This window comes from Neolamprologus brichardi, chromosome 2, assembly GCF_056152115.1.
Source record: "Neolamprologus brichardi isolate AB-2024 chromosome 2, ASM5615211v1, whole genome shotgun sequence".
In the NCBI taxonomy this organism is placed as follows: domain Eukaryota; kingdom Metazoa; phylum Chordata; class Actinopteri; order Cichliformes; family Cichlidae; genus Neolamprologus; species Neolamprologus brichardi.
Window position 1 is genome coordinate 31,183,704 of NC_142105.1, and position 18,101 is coordinate 31,201,804.

At 39.4% G+C, this 18,101-nt stretch overlaps 1 protein-coding gene across 1 annotated transcript in view; it reads left to right on the forward strand.

Annotated features, from left to right (window-relative positions):
- The first annotated feature begins 8,522 nt into the window (after positions 1–8,522).
- fgf13a (fibroblast growth factor 13a) overlaps positions 8,523–18,101 on the forward strand; it is a 94,352-nt gene continuing 84,773 nt past the window's right edge. Inside the window, exons 1-2 of the mRNA XM_087851108.1 lie at positions 8,523–9,179; positions 9,458–9,620. Of these exons, the coding sequence (XP_087707234.1) occupies positions 9,572–9,620 (49 nt within the window). The 5' untranslated portion in view covers positions 8,523–9,179; positions 9,458–9,571. The remainder of the gene's footprint in view (positions 9,180–9,457; positions 9,621–18,101) is intronic.

Below are 18,101 nucleotides of genomic sequence, written 5' to 3' on the forward strand. Positions count from 1 at the left end.
ATTAGATTAGTCACTACAGTGGGGGATCGAGTCAGGGCCTTGCAGATAATAAAAACTCTGATGCTTGCTCAGTGCTATTGATTGTTTCTGTACAGTATCTCCTGGGCCGCACAGGAGATCAGGCAGCCTAGACCGCAGTCTTTCACCAGGGAGAAGCTGTCGTTTGCTGAGGGCTTATCTTTTGTTTCGGTAAAACCTTTTTCTGTTGTTTTCAACCTGAATGTTTGCGCAGCTCAAACAAAAGCAGCAGGATTTTGGAAGATCCGTACGTTAAATATGCAGCGCTGAATCAATTATCTGGATGAAAGTAAAAAAAGGATAACCAAACCACCAAAATATTTTTTAAAAGATCCAACATAAACTTTTTGAACAGAACTTTTTAGTTCTTTACTTTTTTAAATGTGAAAAAAAGTAAACAAAAAGTTGATGCTGCATGATCGTGAGCTGCAATCTGGTTGATGAGCGTCTGAAAAACCCACAAAAAGGTGGATTTCGTCGTCAAGACATCACTGACTGTCTTAATCAGGACCTACTGTGCTTGTCTCGTCTAACCTTTGCAGAAACTCACCCTCACGGTGACCTTGCTTCTGCTCATTAGACTCCATGTTTTCTACTGATTAGTGTTTGTGAAACATTATGCGCAAAAATAAATTGTTGGTACAGCGTGACATTTCAGTGATGCAATGTTAATGACATGAAAATGCCCTGGGGCACAGCAGAAGGAGTTATGTTTTATTTAGATTACTCATTTCTTCCAGTTGTTACAGTGAGACAACATGAGCTCAGGGCTTCTTCAGGACACACCATATTAATGTTAAAGTTATACTCATGTGAGCTCATATTTAACATATTTAACTGACACACACACACACACGCACTTCAAATTCATTCCAATAGCAAATTAAAATTTTATGTCATATATAAGACTTGTACCTATATGACTGTATAAGAAACAGAGGATCAACTCTTGTGTAATGTGACCTACAGTGAAGTTAAAACACTCTGTCTCGGTTAGTTTATGATCATGTTTTCTCCTCTGAGACAATTTTGTATAATTAGACCAATGTGAAGAAAAAGAGCTGCTGTTGAACAAAAATTGGAGCCTAAACAAACAGTGTGTGTTTCTAAAGTGATCCCTGCATACCAAGTGGAGACAAAGGTGGTTTATTTTAGTCCAAGAGGCTGTGGATAATAGCTTAGCTTAGCATAAAGACTGAAAGTAGTGAAACAGCTACTTTGTGCTACTCAGGTTAACATTTTCTCTGTTTATAGCTAGGCTCACTGCCTCCTGGAAACAAATGAAAAAAATCCACAAAAACTATTTTCCAGAACTGTGCAAGCTCTTTCAGATGTTGTCCTTCGTTTGTTCATAAAGGCATCTCTTGTTTGCATATGGCTGACAACTTGTTAGCCAATCAGCATATGGCTTCAAAGATAATCCTCCATTCTGAAACATGTGTGAAGATTTACAAAACAGACTAAAAATTTTTTAACTCAACACGGCCAAAAATGAGTGTGTGATAGCATAAACTTATCAGGAAAGTGCTTACAGAGGTCAAGTCGGGAATGTCATTTTATCGTTTTGCCATGGAATAACAAGGGCTGTTAACCTGCTGCTTCTATGTCCATCTACTTTTGAAGGTCTTAAAATTGGACCTATATATAAAAATGGCAGTAATTCCTAAATAGTTCATTCAAAATGTTTATAAAACCCCTTGAACTGAAGCTGAAAGTTTGCACTTCAGCTACATCTTGGCTGGTTGATTTGAAATCCACAGTTTTGGCATACAGAGGCAAAGCTGCAAAATGGTATTACTTACCAAATACTTCCGGACCGAAATGCTTAAACAGTCTCTAGAAAGAAGACAAATTTAACTCTTGGTTGTTTACATATCTGAAACTGTGTCTAATATTATGATAATGGTTTAGGTGTTGAATCTTTGCAGCTGTATTGTACTATTAGAGATATATTTTACATTAACATCACTAGATGCTCAAGGACTGCAAGGAGAATTGTGTTAAAGGGCATTTCACACAGCACTCCAGTCTTGTTAGTGTTTACAGTTATATCAACAGGGAACTGTACAAAGAAGCACACACTAGCCCCCCCACCCTATCAGCCCCTCCTTCTAATAAACTCATTGACATTAATGTGATATTTCAGAGAGCCTTGCTCTGTTAATCATTTCTGTAATTTAAGAGCCTAATGTTTCATGGCCATTATCCCACATGCCTGCACGCACAGGAGTACTGCCCACTAAGGCAAACGCAGTGACATTTTAACAACTGTCTTTTTATTCATAGGATTTACAGGATTATAACACCACTCATAGTGTAATAGTCCTAAACTGTTGAAAGCCTTTTTGATAAAATCCTCCTGAGTAAAATACAAAATACGTCCAATAAAAAATAGTAATAAAAAAGTAAATGTAAGAAAAAGTAGTTGCACGCAGTCTACAAGTGAATTATAGTTGTTGATAATAATATAACTGATGACTTCATTATGAAACCATCCTTTCATCATCCTATGAAATAATCTGAGGAAAAAATAAGCTCTACCAAAGGTTGACATTTAACCACGGCTCACTCTTTTCCCAACAGTGGCCCAGAAACACTGTAAAATTCAGAGTTCCCTGGAAATCAGAGCTCAAATCTACTGCTGTGATTCAGCCAAGCTGACAGACGCTCTTGGCTCAGGGATGTTCAGCCACTGTTACTAAAAGTGGAGCTCCTATCCCTCCTGGTCAGAAAGTGCCCATGAAGATGATGGTTTTCCTGATGAATGTCAAGAAGAGAATTTGCAGAAAAAGCTAAACTGCACAGAGCCAATGATGCGGAAGTGGGTCGAACTGATAGTTGATTGCATCAGTTTTTGCACCTGTAATCTTTTTTTCTCTTAAAGCAAAGAACAGCTGATAATTATTCACCTGCAAATACAGACATATATCAGCTCTATGTGTGTCAGCTGCACCAATTCCATGTAGGTCACATGGCCAACAGCTGAAATATACTGTGACTCTGTGACATGGGAGATATACTGTAAAAATGCAATCCGGGGAGTGGCCGAGTCAATTATGTAGTGTGTGATGTAAAAGAAATATGACATCATTTCTCATCTTTTAGCCCTGACCTCTTTGGTTTTGAAATAACTCGCTGACCCCATCCTGACCTTTGGAACTGAGGTCAGTGTGCTGGAGCTCTTTGGGAGTCAGAGATAAACGAGCGTGTGCAGCAGTCCTATAATGAAATCCATCACTTTTATGTGCAAACTGTATGGGCACATACACACAAATGGACAAAGACTAGTATCACCTTTAGTTTCATTTTCAGTCCTTGGATTTTATTATCCTGCATTTGCTTCTCTGCTGCATTATTATTCATTATATTCACTTGACAATCAAACTATGATCATGGAAGTTGCTTTCCTTGATGACACTGACCTCTGCTGCATGACATCATTTGCTCTACTAAAATTCAATCTCTTTTTAGAATCCTCCGGTCTTAAATTCACTGAAAAAAATCCCAAACTACTCCATTATTCTATAATCAGTCCACCTGCAATTCACTGATAACATGAAATACAAGATGTAGTGATCTCTAAAAGTTTGGGCGCATTTGAACTGTTAGAAGTTAGTGTTTGTTAAATCCCATTCACATTACACAACATCCATTGTCACCAGTACCCATGTTACAGCACCAGGCTGATTACCTTATCAGCCACACTCAGCTTGAATCAGGCTAACACCTACAATCGGGGGAAGATGACTAATCCAGCTGCACAATACCGGAGCATTAATCACCCTCCACCTCACTGCCTGTCCTAAAGAATGATCTTTTGGGACTGATCCTTATAACACCCGTACTGACTCCTCCACAAGCATAACCTTGGGTGATGTTAAGTACAGGCAAGCAGCAAATCAAGCAGCTTGTTCACTGCTGGTTTTTGATGGAACTGATTTATAAAGCAGCTCAGAGTCCAGATGGGTTGTTTGGCTGGTCCATGTAAATGGAAATTGATTTTACCTGCCATGAATAACACACACTGAGCAAAGAAACAGACTGTGTCTCCCAAAACCATGAAAAAAATACTTTATAATGACCAGTCACTTAAAACTAAGAGGCAAAATACAACAAAAACAAGAATTGCTGACAGTAGTAGTAGAAGCACTAGTATCAACTCATTTTCAGTCCTTATAACTGAACATTTTTAGAAGAATGTTTTTGTTTTCCCTGTTAAGCCACGTAACACTGACCTTTGACTCATTCAAGCTTTAATAGGGCACCTAACTCAAGGGATGAGCTAGTGTTGTGTCAATACAGGCAACTTAGAAAAAATACAGTTTCAAGTTGTATCTTTAGGCACTTTGTTACCAGACGCCTGCCACAACAACACATCATTTGATTCCATTTCTTTAGTCAAATTTACAAAACCCCCCAAAACAAAACAATGCCAAAAATAACGCGATCAAGTCATACTTTTGTATCAACAAGGTGATTCCCACAGACGTATCTGCTAAAAACTATAATGGCATCTCTCAGTGTGGTGTGCAGGGTGTCCTCAGAATTTTGAGGAAACTGGAGGACAAAAGAAGAAGTGACAGGTCTGAAAAACTCTACAGCAGATGAACAGTATGTGACAGTGATGTCCTTAAGAAACAGATTTCCCAAAGATTTCCCCTTTTCCTAGCAAAACATAAAGAAATGAGGACTGGTTCAAGACTTTTCACATAGTACTGTATTACTTCATTACTGGCATAGGAAATCAAAGTAGTTGGTGTAAAAAAAAAGAAATGCTTTTCACAAATCTGACAACGCAAATGTTGCATTCCACAAATATTGGAAGAAACCATCCAAAAGATGCCCACTCAAACAAAGACAGAACATGCAATCTCTTCACCAAATGCCATTGTGCTGCTTTCAATAATTTATCTTTCTCTGGAATACCGAGTCATCTTATCATCTTACATAACACTTATAGAAATAACAATTAACCACCTAATATCACAAGAGCAGCAACATACAATCCAGCCCACAGTAAGCCTTCCTCTGCTGAATAAGCTGCACTGGTATTCTATAGTATACTGTAGGAAAAGATAATAAGTGTAGTGTATGTGTGTGTATGTTTATCTTTAAGAATGATAACTGTTCTTAAAGTTGAGATAATTGTTCTTGTTTCACTTTAAAAGTAAATCTCATGCAAATTACCAACAAATTACTAAAACTGTCTGATGTTTACATGTGACAAATTAAAGGAAAAGGCTTTGTAACTGAATGGAGAACCAGAGTGATTGCATAGGCTTCTGCCCACTCCCTCCACGCTACAGCTAAGCAGTTCAAGTCCAATTATGCCCAGTGCCGAGCATAAGAAAATGCTGAGCGGGCTGATTTGATTTGGATTTTACATTAGGATGGGAAGAGAAAAAGACCTAAGTGACCACAAAAGAGGTTTTGTTGTTGGAACACGGATAAATCAAAATCAAGTAGTTACCATTTTGAAGTGACCGGCATTCTCATCTATTGGCGATGCTTCAGTAAACGGGGTGGAAAACTCATGTTTAAAGATGGTGATGCTTACGTATTAATCTGACATTTTAAAAAAAAGACAGAGACTGTATCAGCATAAAAATCTGTCAAAAATTAGATCGTAAAGTAAGGTTGCAAAGCATAAGCTTCTCATTAGTAAGAAAGTACATTTAAGTGCTCAGTGATGCAAGAAAACAGAGACAAACACCTGCAGGGATTCGTTCAGAATGTTCAGAATCACCATTTAGCATATTCTTTGCCACATTGCTAGTATATATCTGATGTAAAGCAAGAGAACAGTACAGGCCTCAGTGCTGTTTCTGCATATGTACAATGAAGGGATCCATCTTAGACTGTGGCGTAGAGGGGGTGGGGCTTCAGTTTGCTTTTGTTTACCTCCAGGTCAGTGATAATCAATACCAAGTTGTAATGTGTGATAACCTTTATCCCTTGATCAAACCTTTCTATTCATGTGTTGGAGCTCTCTAGGATCAGGATCAACTGATCAGGATTGAAATCCCTCTAATCAGGATGCTTTTTAATATTTGGTGCAAATTTAGTACTTTAAAACTGTACTATTACTACTTTTGCATTCAAAGCTCTCAACACATCACCAGTGAATGAAATCAATCAGCTTACTGAGAGTGTCTGCATGAGTGTGGCACAGCATGAAATCTGAGGGGATTTTCTACCACAAATATTACAATCAGTGGGGAAAAAAGAAATTCAGGGTTATTCTGTAGAATGGGTGGATACAGCTTGGCACTCTATGACCTGGATATAGAGTGTGAGTCAGGAGTTTGTGTGCACCATATTGAACGGGGTCCCTGGCTTTGCTTTAAGCAGATTGGGAATGGATGTACCACTACAGTGTGACGCCCTGCTGGAAAGGTCAAAAGGGGCCACAGGCCACGGACACAGCGGGAACACAAGCCACTGACATTTACCATCACTCTCTATACCCCACTCTAGTATCCAGGAGGGGAGTCAGTGTTCTACCTTATAATCATTCCTTGAGTCATTTTGAGTACTTGAGTATATATATACTCAAGTACTCAAAATGATACAAAGGAAAACAAACCAACATTCAGTAGCTTTTTTTCTGCATGTATTTGGAATTTAAAACATATGCACACCACACCACCTGAACACAACTTGTTTGGTATAGTTTATATATAAATGAATGACTTGCGGTAGAGTAGATATTTTAAAGCAATCTTAATCAGCAGACTTATCATGTAGATCATCAAAGTACAGCCACATTCATCAGTGACTATGCTGTGAAAAACATTGTTTTTATGAAAAAAATCTACAAACAAATCACTAAACTGAAGCTTTATAGTTAATCTGTCTGTATTTTTTCATAACTTCATAGCAAGGATTCTGTAGCCTCTATCACCACTGTCAATACAATCTAAAGATATAAAAATATAGGCATACATCTGTGTTTTATGCATCGAGGCCCCATCCTGTAATCCACAAGACTCCAAAGGATTCCCCTGGAAACCCACAGAGGTTCTGTGTCCAGGTGATAGGTGTTTTTGCAGCACTAGGGGAACCTACAAAATATGTTATGGCTGCTTGATGCATATCATGTTTTAATAACCATCCTCTGTCTTAAAAGTATTAAAAAAAAGATTATGATTTAGCTTAACTGGGGTTCACTTTCTTTAAATCCTGTGTCAGAAATATAACTAAACTCAACTCAGTAGAGTGCGATTTAAAAAACAATGCAATGACTGGACTGTTTTAAGGGAAAGTCACTCACCGAGACAGGTCCCAGTATGTCTCAAATGTCTCAGCAAGATCTGCAGATGTGAAGAAAGTTCAAAGTGGTTCCAGTTTCTTCTAAAAATAGCAACCATATGGCGTGTAACCCTCAACCTAGGGGTCTTTTTTCCCTTTGCTGCCACTGCATGCTACAGCTCTGCATGACCAGGGGTTGTGACATAGAGCCTGCTAAAAACAGGACATGGATTGAAAGACTCCATGAACAGAATCTAAAAAATAGCACCCCTAATTAAAAAGATTATAGTGTCCTTAAAAATGGAAATCAATATATTTTGCTGTTGATATGGCTCAGTTGAAACTGAACAGTTTAACGTGACTTCAAGTGAAGCTTTTAGGCTTCATCTTTACAGGTTTCACAAGGTAAGGACATTTATATAACATATTACTGCAGTAATATGTTGCAGTAATATTAATAAATGGCTTCATTCATTAGTCTGATAGTCTCTGAACACTTACAAAAAGATCATTATAGTTAACTCTTTATTGCATGCATTTTACAGTGAGTGCACTGAAATTGAGGTATTCCTCACTCCCACAATCGATTTATCATGACCCACAGTGAATCACGTCACACTCAAACAGTATACTTATATTTGTTTATCTACATTGAAACTGTATTGCATGTTTTTTTAATGTGTAAACTTGCAAGCATTCCTCAAACAATTCATCTTTATTTATCTGAACCAATTACACCTGTAAAAATCTGTGCGGTATGGGGACAAAACGCATTTCAAGACAGTGGTGGGACTGCGACATTAGCTTCTCCGGTGTAAAAGACACCTATGTGATAAACTTCACCTTGTGATTATGTAACAGGAATGTGAGGTGGCATCTGGAAAAAAAAATGCTCATCTGGTGCCAGAAAGGGGGAAAGGACTTAATGTGGTTGTCACTCTCAAAACACTGTAGAACTGGATGTGTCCTTTCAAGGACCTGAAAAACTTTCAAGGACCTGAGAAGTGTTTATGAAACTAAAGCAAACTGATACGTTCCACTATCCAGTCTTAACTAGGTGGGTTATGTTCTCAGTTAAGAGTCCGATCCATCGGAGCTTGTTTTACATAACACCGTCATATTAGTCATATGCAATAAATATCTTATTAACTAATGAGGTTATGTAAACTGTAAAATGATAAAGCTGCAGGTATGTAAGAAAGCATAACAAGAGTTTACTACGGTTTTTATTTTTTACGTGTTATCCTCCAGCCACTTACTGACTTCCAAATGCATATTTAATCAAGTCAAAGGAAAGACCTCCGATTATATATTTAGAAAATGCGCATCTCGGATGTGAATGGGATAACGCATAGCTCTGCAAAGGCAACTGAATGAGAGCAACAGCAAGATGGTGCGCGCCATGCAGCACAACCTCATGCTTTAATTCTTCTCCGCATCGACATCACAGCTCACATGCCGACTGCATTCATGGATCGAGCAGCTCGTTTTCACCACAGCCGTCATACGGGGGTCAAAAAACAATTGTCCACTGTGTGAACGGGCGCTGTAACTGGTAGAGCGCTCTCACGTTGTGTATCCTGTTGATTCTATCTGCCGAGTGTTTAGAGGAGCAGAGCTCGACCGTGAAAGCCTCAGACAAGAAAACCTGGTCGCCAAAAGCCACACTGGATGGGATTACTCTCGGGGTTTGTTAGACACTACAGCTCAGTGTATTGTTCACTTGAATTTTTCTTGACTGGAGACCTGTGGGGAGCAAAAGTGCGCTCCATTTCGCAGCTTTTTGCTCGTCTCCCTTGTCACAATAGAGTAGGTCGTGATTTTTCGTATGCAACATAACGGGATTCATAGTGGGGACGTTTCCTTTCATCAATGTGCATTGATGTAGCAGAAAACGTGGAGGAGATAAGGTAGGTTAAAGCGCGGTCTTAAATCACTGGAAAGGCTATGCGAAGATAGGCATGCGTATAGGCTGCTTCTTTGTGTTTATTGAAACTACATGAGGTCTTTGTCGTGTGGCGTGTGAGTGTGTCTATCAATAGTTGAATGTTTTCATTGATACCCAATTGAGAAACACCTTGCAGCACGAGTAGCTCCATTGTTACGTTCTTTGGCCCTGCTGTAACACCAAACGCAGCTGTTGTGTTATGAGAGAAAATGCAATTTTGATGAATATTTCTCTTTACAGAAGCCTTATCTCATCACTTGGAATCTCCGGTCAGGATTTCATTGAGGACTGCCAGCAATTAAGGGGATTTCGATTCTTATCTAATTCGGGAATTACACATCCAAACTGGGATCTATGAGCGGAAAAGTGGCGAAGCCTAAAGAAGACAAGGATGCTTCCAAGGGTAAGAGAAGAGCCTTGGCTTGCATAGCTTGCTTTATCCCCAAATTACAGGTTTAAACGCGACCACGCGCTCATTCATTCCCTGCATGGTGCTCAAATCACCCTTTGAGGTTTGACTGAAAACAATACCAACCACTGGATGGTTCACCATTCCCAGCACGATGCATGTGGATATTGCTGTTTGAGATATGCTATTGCAGGCCCATACGCTGCACGATGTGTTGAGTTTGAGATCACATGCGTTTCTTGCCTTGACTTGCTGATCGTCAGAAACGCAGATGATTTAGCAAAGGCAATATGTTACAGGGTGTGTGTTACAGGATGTTAATGAGGCGACCAGTATAACCAGTGTAGCGATGGTGGTGGCATCCTATTGTGTCACTGGCATCCTGTTGAAAGGTCCCTTTGTGTTTCTCGCTCGTACACTGAGGCGCACACTCTCGTCACATCTGCACTGCCACGAAGCGCGGAGCCCTCTCGGTCTCGTAGCTCGAGTTTATGACCTGTGGCGTAACAAAGAGGCTCCGTATTTCTGAGAAAAAAGGAAGTAAACTGCCTTGGCATTGCCATGGAGACAGAATGGAGACAGGTTGCCAAAGAAACCTAGAGGGACTAATCGCAACCGTTCCGTCCTGATGTGCGGGACAGCTTACGCACCGTCACACACGTTACTGCGTCTTTGTCCTCGTGCTCAGTTTTCTATTAAAAGATTAAAAAAAAACCACACACCAGAGAGGACAGGACCTTTCGCGTCAGTAAATATCTGAGCATTATTTCCCCTAAAATAATTCTTAATTGCAACCAGTAAAAACGGCTGTTTCCCAGGTTTAGTGACAGAATAAAATACCCAACACTCACACCGTGGCAGCGTGCCCATAACAGTCTTCCTGTTTACTTACAGCATAGAAATGCAATTGAATCTCCCTACTATCGTGTTCTGACTCCGCTTGAAGTGCTTACAACAAATCAATGAACTTATTGGCTTATTTTGGCAACACTGCTACCTGACTTTTGGTGTTACTATATGTGGCACAGATGCATCCTAATCAGGGTACTACAGAATATTACAGTTTTTAATAACATTTAATCTTTATTAATAGGCATTAATAAAGTATTACTGCCTAGTGAGCTATTGAGCATACCTCATCCAAAGCTGCTTTCCTGGATGAGGGCACAGAAGGAAAAAATTGGTGTCGTGGTGCATTTGTTGTTAAAACACTCTATTTCTCAACCTCTGTGGTTAATTTGTTGATGCATTTAACAAAACATATAATGGAAAAATAGATATTCTTTTGATATTATATAACCTTTATATCCATATTATGTCTAGTATGTCTATAGTATGTCTTTTTTATGTTTATAGTATAAGATGCTTGACAACTAACTTCTGCATCTAAAATAAAACACCAGTAAGGGAAGCTTACCAGTTTTTTGCTGAATGTGCAGTGAGTAAAACATGCTTTAATTGATTTCAAGATTAACCTCCACGGGAGCTTTTGTTCTTGTCTCCCACTGGAAATCAACGGCACGCTCTCTGGAAGCACTATCGCCAAAACTATCAGATGACAGCAAAACATCTTCAGCTTAACTATGAGTGTTCACTAAGGCTCGTCTCCTTTTATAAATTGACAGAAAAACACACAAATGTGGTGTAGCTGACGTGCTTTCGTGTGAGAGGAAAAGAAATAGAAGGGGCTCGGGGGAGGACAGTAGACTGTGAATTGCTGAGAGGGTCATTTGGTACCAGCTGCCCTCCATCGGAGACTTGAATTGCACAAGAGCCGAGAACCGCATGGGGAAAATCACCACCGACCCTGCCAATGTTGGCAACCACCTGTCCCACAAATTATTTCAGGGAAACAGTCCATTAAAGCCGGAACCACCTGCCATCTCCACAGCTCCCTTTTCCCCCTGCAAGCTGTTGGACTGCAGAAGCTTCTCACTGCCCCGCTTTTTTTGAACAGAGTGATACCCCCTTTTTTCTTACTTTGAAAAAAAAAACTCTCTTGCCAAGCTGCTTAAATTACCTATGATGGCACATTTTAATTTTATTTTAGTAGTATGTCTTTTGCAGTTGAAGTTCTCTGAATACTTACATCTTTACAAAAACATTATTTGGTTAGAAAATTTAAAAAAAAAAAGAGGGGTCGAGCATGAGCGTCTCGTTTTTGCATCTACAGACAGATTTAAATCCTGAAAAGTACAAGTAATGTTCTCTGTGGGGGTCCTAGTAGTGATCATACCACAAAGACATGCTATTCAAGCTGTCACTCAGTAAAAAAGTCACTTTTTGTTACAGGATGTTTTCTTGGTGACTCAGTTTTGTGACAGGGCACTGTTTTCTCTCTCCGACTCCCTCAGGGATTTATTTTGTTAGCAAAGCATGTGAAAACAGAAAACATGCAGAGACTGAAAGAGAGAAACATGCCTCTGTGTATACCAGTATCAACACCAGTGAATCACGTTGTGTTAGTTTCCCCTTGTCCTCGTGAAGCTTAGTTGTGCGGACAAAGCGATGTGTCAAAGCATGACGTATACACTCGCTCGGCTTTATAACTTTCCAGGGCTTGAAGCCTCTCTCATGTAACTCTCGTGCATATGCATTAACAGTTGAGATGATTAACTCTCCATCAGTTATACAAACATTTGCACCGTATGTGTTTTACTTCATGGTCCAATTTAACGTACATTTCTCTGATTCCTTTTTATCATCATTTTGCTAATTTATCGTTATAATCAGTTAAAGATTCCATATTTTTGAAAAAAAACCCAACAACTTTGTGCTTCTGTTACTTTCCTCAGACTTGATCCTAGCGCAGTGCATTGATAAACCCCCTCTTGGGCAATGAGTGTCAGCCAGTCGATTCATGTCTGCCTCAGACTGCAGGACAAAGTGCAGAAGAAGACATAAGTCCTGCATATTTGCAGGGAGATTAATTCAGCTCAGCGCCAGCCACAGAAATGAATCAATAGATATGCAGAGAACAGTTTGGAGCTGCTTCATTAATCACAGTGCAGGCAACTCTATCCTCCACAACACTGACACCTGCTCTGGTCTCATCAGCAAAACCAAATACTGTCTACAGTGTCATTAACTTCTTTTAATCTAATGAGGCTCTTCAAGAATCTCCTTTGAACAATCTGTGGTGAAGGGAGGATCCACTGCTTTAATCATTAAGACTCTATTAAATGCCTTCAGCACCCGTACTGTTGTGAACTCTCTCGGGATGTTTTAACAAAAATAAGACACAGCATGCAGTGACAGGATTGGCATTTGTGAGATCAACTTGTAGTTAATAGTTTGACATGCAGGGGTACAACAAAAGTCACGCCAGGGTGAAAAATGACTCCAAACAAAGTTGCAACATTGTAAACTCACAGGATTTTCTCACATTTGTCTGGCTCAGATTCATAATATTTATTCAGCATACTGTATCAACACAAAATTCATCTTTTCCCCCAGTTTATGTCATTTAAATAGTTTAAATAGCTTAACATTCCCTTGATTATGAAGTGTTTGGATATTCTAATCTTGTCAGAGTATGTCAGGATCTCTTTTAGGAATGGTAACATGAATGAACAGATTATAGATTATTTTCTTTTCTATGTCAATCCAAACAGGTTATGTTCTTCATTACACCACAAGGCTGTACCATACTTTGTCCCAACTTTGTCCCAACTTTGAAGTTAGTGACAAGATGTCAATGTGTGAAAGTGGGTGGTTCTGCACTGTCAGATGCTTTGCTTGTACTGACGCAGATCCGGATACACGACCTCAAGGAAACTGGCTCACCTCCTGAGCGGAGTCTAATGCCACTCAGATCTCCGAGTGGCATCAGTGATCTGCCACTTTCCATTGCTGGATTGTGTGCTGATCGGTGTTTGAGAATGTTGAAGGCCTGTCTGTTCAGTTCCTAAGCTTGGGTTTCTGACTCAGGGTCCCCTGTGACAGGTTTCTGGTGCGTGATTCGTTAGAGTTCCTAGGATGTTTTTTTTCACATGAAAGGTGTGTTTTGGTTCAGCATGACAGCTGCATTGTTGGAAATGGTTATGCATTGATCATTTAGCAGTAAAATACATCTGAACGTACGTGTTTAGGATGAAGACATTTTAATCTTATTAATTTCTCAACTTTGAAATGGAAACTATGCTATGTTTTACGTCATTGCTGCCAGAAATGTTCTGCCCCTAAAATCTCTAAATGCTTCACTGCGGGTGCATTAGTCTGCCTGCTGCTGGTAATCCACAGAGCTGCGTGTCTTCTGAGGTGAGGCTTTTGTGAGCGGCTGGCCTCCCTCAGAAAACAAACCCCGCAGGTTGTTTGTGTAAGCTGTGTAAGCTGACCTAGTACTAAATTTTAAAGTTAAGTGACCACTACCAGCCGTGTGAATAAGCTCATGTAATAAGCTCACGGGGTTGGAACATAGTAGCTGAAATAGTTTTTTGTGCTTAAGCGATGAGTCAAAAAAGGTCCCAAATGACAATTACACTGCTTCCTGCTCTGCCTGGCTCTTCCTGTGAACCTCTTGCCATTTCAGAAAAGATCACATGAGTATTTTCAGACTGTAGAAGCATATGGCCGATAGAAAGGTTTTAAAGTGCCCCTATAATTTATATTGCACTTTGCATTTTTCAACTAATTTTTGCAGTTTTATACTTTAAAATACCTGGTTGTTAATTTACACATGTCATTTGACTAAGAGGGGCTAAAGACATTTAATCCTTATTACTTAAAAAAGGCCATGAATGCTCTTTGCTGAATATCACAGCTGTTTAGCAAGCATGCGATTATCTGTTAATCTAATCTCAAAAATAATGGGCCATGTTTTTTTTTAAAACAATGATAATAACATTTTTTTTGGAATATTATGTTCATTGTATTAACTTCCAATTCTTCCAATAAAAGTTACTCTTGTCTTGTAATTAACATTATCCCCCCAAAATTAGGATCAGGAGTAAGTATGTGTCCACAGCTGAAAATTCTGACAGTTTGCTAACAACCAACTCATGTAAATATATGGGATGAAAAACAAGGCTCAATATACAGTACATGGGGTATGCATGAATTGGTACAGGAACTGGGATGAATAAGAATTTGTATGAGAATCCGGGATCAGAAAGGGTTCTTATGAGGTTCAAGGTAGTTTTTATTCCAGTTATTAAGGTAGTGCCATTATACCAGCACAGTTGATGGAAATTAAATGGAATACACAAAGGCTACGTTCACACTGCAGGTCTTAATGCTCAATTACGATTTTTTGATCAAATCCGATTTTTGTGTCTGCTCGTTCACACTACAAATAAAATGCGACAGCAAACGCGCTCTAGTGTGAACGCTCAAAGCGGCCCGCATGCGCAAAAGAAGACGTCACACACAACGCGCTCTGTTTAGACCCAGAGCAACAGTATTGTTTGACAGATGGCCGTTAATATAAAGACTTCAGACTTTACGTTTCCCAATTTTTGCTTTAAGTTATTTTGTTATTTACATAATAATGTAAATAACCTAATAATTATCCTTATTGCTGTTTTAGAGGAGCGGTGCTTCAAAGGATAGTTGCAGATTTCTGTCAGAATCTGCAGATTATACAGTACAAATAAAATGTTCACGTTTCTCCAACGTTGTCTTCCCAGCAGTTTCACCGGATGGCCAGGAAGCGTTCGCGATGTCTTCTCCGGCGCTGATAATTGGCGTCTGTCTTGTGTCAGTGACGTAAAAGACGGATTTAATGCGACTTGACCGTTCAAACAGCAGTCGCTTTCTGAAACATCAGATATGTATCAGATTCAGTACCACATACGAAAGTGACCCAGATCGGATTTGAAAATATCGGATTTGTGCCGTTCACACTGTCACACCATGATCGGATATGGGTCGCATAGGGTCAAAACTGTTACTGACTTCCTTGTCACACAACGCGAACAGATAAAATATCAAAATTAATGTTTTTGCCATTTCCTATTTTTGACTTCTGCACAAAACGAGTGCGTTTTAACACAACAACAACATGTCCTTTTCCAAAGTCCTCTTCAGATCTGACTACGGCCTGCTAATGCTAACATGGTCCATGATAGTAATCTTATTGCTTCACTTGAATCATTTCATCAAAATGATTGTGTGGACTAAAAGTCTTACAGTAGGTATGGGATTATTCACTACCTGTGGATTTTGGATTACCGCAGTTTTACTTTCAGAAATGCACTCCGCGCTACAGCAGTTAATCCCATCTAAAGATAATCCCCCATAATTGTGGTCGTGTGTGTCAAACTGGCTGATAACAAAATAAAAATCTCTCTCAATAAGGAAAGAACAGAAATATTTCAGATTGGGATTGCTGTGTTTTGCTTACTTAAAAAGTATGAGATAAACCACTTTTACGCAAGTGTGAGCTTCAGATTATTGGACCTACTTACACTTTCCTATAGCTGCTAATGTCAGTAAGCCAAGTTGAGGTTAGCCACCTTCATGTTGGCTCAGGGATTTAATGAGGGAAGAAGAACATTTTTCCCAGTGGTCTATTATCTGCTAAATTTAACAAAGATAAAATCAGCAGAAAATGGAATCATTTTCTGGTCTCCTTTCCGCTGCTGTTATAATGAAAGCACGTTTAAATGGCATTGCTTAGTTTCTTTTTTATGCTTATCATCTAGAGATGACAAATGGCAAACAGAATCACGTCCTCCTCATATAATACTGTTGCCAGGTGTGAGAAAATCCAGCTCTGATTGTTAATTGACTCAGCGCAGATCTAGTGCTGTTAGCCCGGCTGAGATGAAGGAAAGCGTTCATCTGTTCAACTGAGCATGTGGCAGGAGTGACTCAGCCTTCACACCACCTTGGGCTCACATACAGTTTGTGTACGGTATGCAACACGTGCAGTTCTGCAGAAGCTTTACCACAGATGTTCTTTCCAATTATCCCCAAACATATGGAACCAAGTGGATCCTTTATTGCTGAGCAATTTGTGCTTCTAAGTATAGACATTGTTAATTACATTAAGCACATTTTAGCAACATATTTTTAACCGTAAATACTGTACTTACTACAACAGACAATGAATGAGGAGCTATTGGATGTTTTGAGGGCAGAAAGAGGTCACAGAAGCAATTACAGCATCCCAAGGTTACCATAGAAGCCATGTGCCCTGTCATCCACAGAGCCTAGTGGGACGGGAACAGTGTCACATAAAGTTATTGTGAAATAAAGATTCAAAAGGGGACATTTTCGGCACAGAGTGACAGCACTGAAATGTTTCTGTTAATGCTTAAACATCATGTCACGTTCAAAGGTTTCATGGCCTTGGTTTCTGTATTTGAAATGATGCTCAGGATTAATAGTTGCTCTGCACATTAACTAATTAAAGTTGATGATAATTATAAAGGGGATTAAGCCGAGGTAGGAAAGGGACAAGATAAGGATGAACCAGTGGTAATAAACAGGATCTACAGGCTGAGCAGGTCTGGGAAACAGCATCTAACTGGCCAGCAGTGCTTATGGTAAGGGCAAATGATTGCCTCAGGTTCGAACAGAATGCAGATTAGTGACTGACAGCCTCTTAATGCCGGACAAGGCTGTAGTCTCTGTAGAGTGAATTCAACCGGAAGACTCCAAAGCAGCAGACCACCATCTCCTCTGCAAAACGTGCAGAGAATAGTTAAAAGGATTACAAGCTTCTTGCTCTCCTCCAGTCCTGCAGCTGTTTCACAAGCAAGTTACAGGCAGGGCCACACTTCAGCTTGCATCAGTGATCTACCTTAGCAGTTCACTGGATGTCTATGAGAAAAACATATCAGTGTTGGAAGCACAAGGGTAATACTTAACTGATTGTTAGATTGGGAAAGATAAAAGATAAAAGGATTTTTATGAAGTATGATCTAAAGTGTTTATGAGGTTATACAGTATTTTCTACTATAAGATAGCGTCTGTTTTAAATGTGGTGCCATGTAAGGGCCCGAAGATCACAAGCGTTCAGTAGTTGATTTTCTGCCTGATCCCTTGCGCACAGAGATTTCTCTGAAATCTTTAAATCATATTATGGCGCCTAGATGATGTAATTTCCAAATCCTTTGCGATTTCATTCTACAACAAAAATCATTTATTCATTTACACAGTTTCCTTAAGATTTTTTTTCCTCAAAGAGTCAGACTTTGATGCTGAAAGCTTGTCCAAGCTTTTGGTATCCCTAACCCTACATTATTAAAATATGTTGCTGGCATCTAATTCAATAAATCAATCTTAAAAACTGGCTATAAGATTAAACATTAAACATTTTTATTGGGCTGGAGTAAAAGCCTTTGAGCTTGGGTCATGACAGTGATGATATATGGCAGAGAAAGGAAGGATAATACATTCTTAGGAAACTATTCAACAGAAAGAACTTTCACGAATTTAGAAATACGACATATTAAGCCTCGAAGATGTAAATGCCACAGCCACTGTTGAAAATGTTGGTAATGTGCCTTTATGTGCATTTGGAGTAAT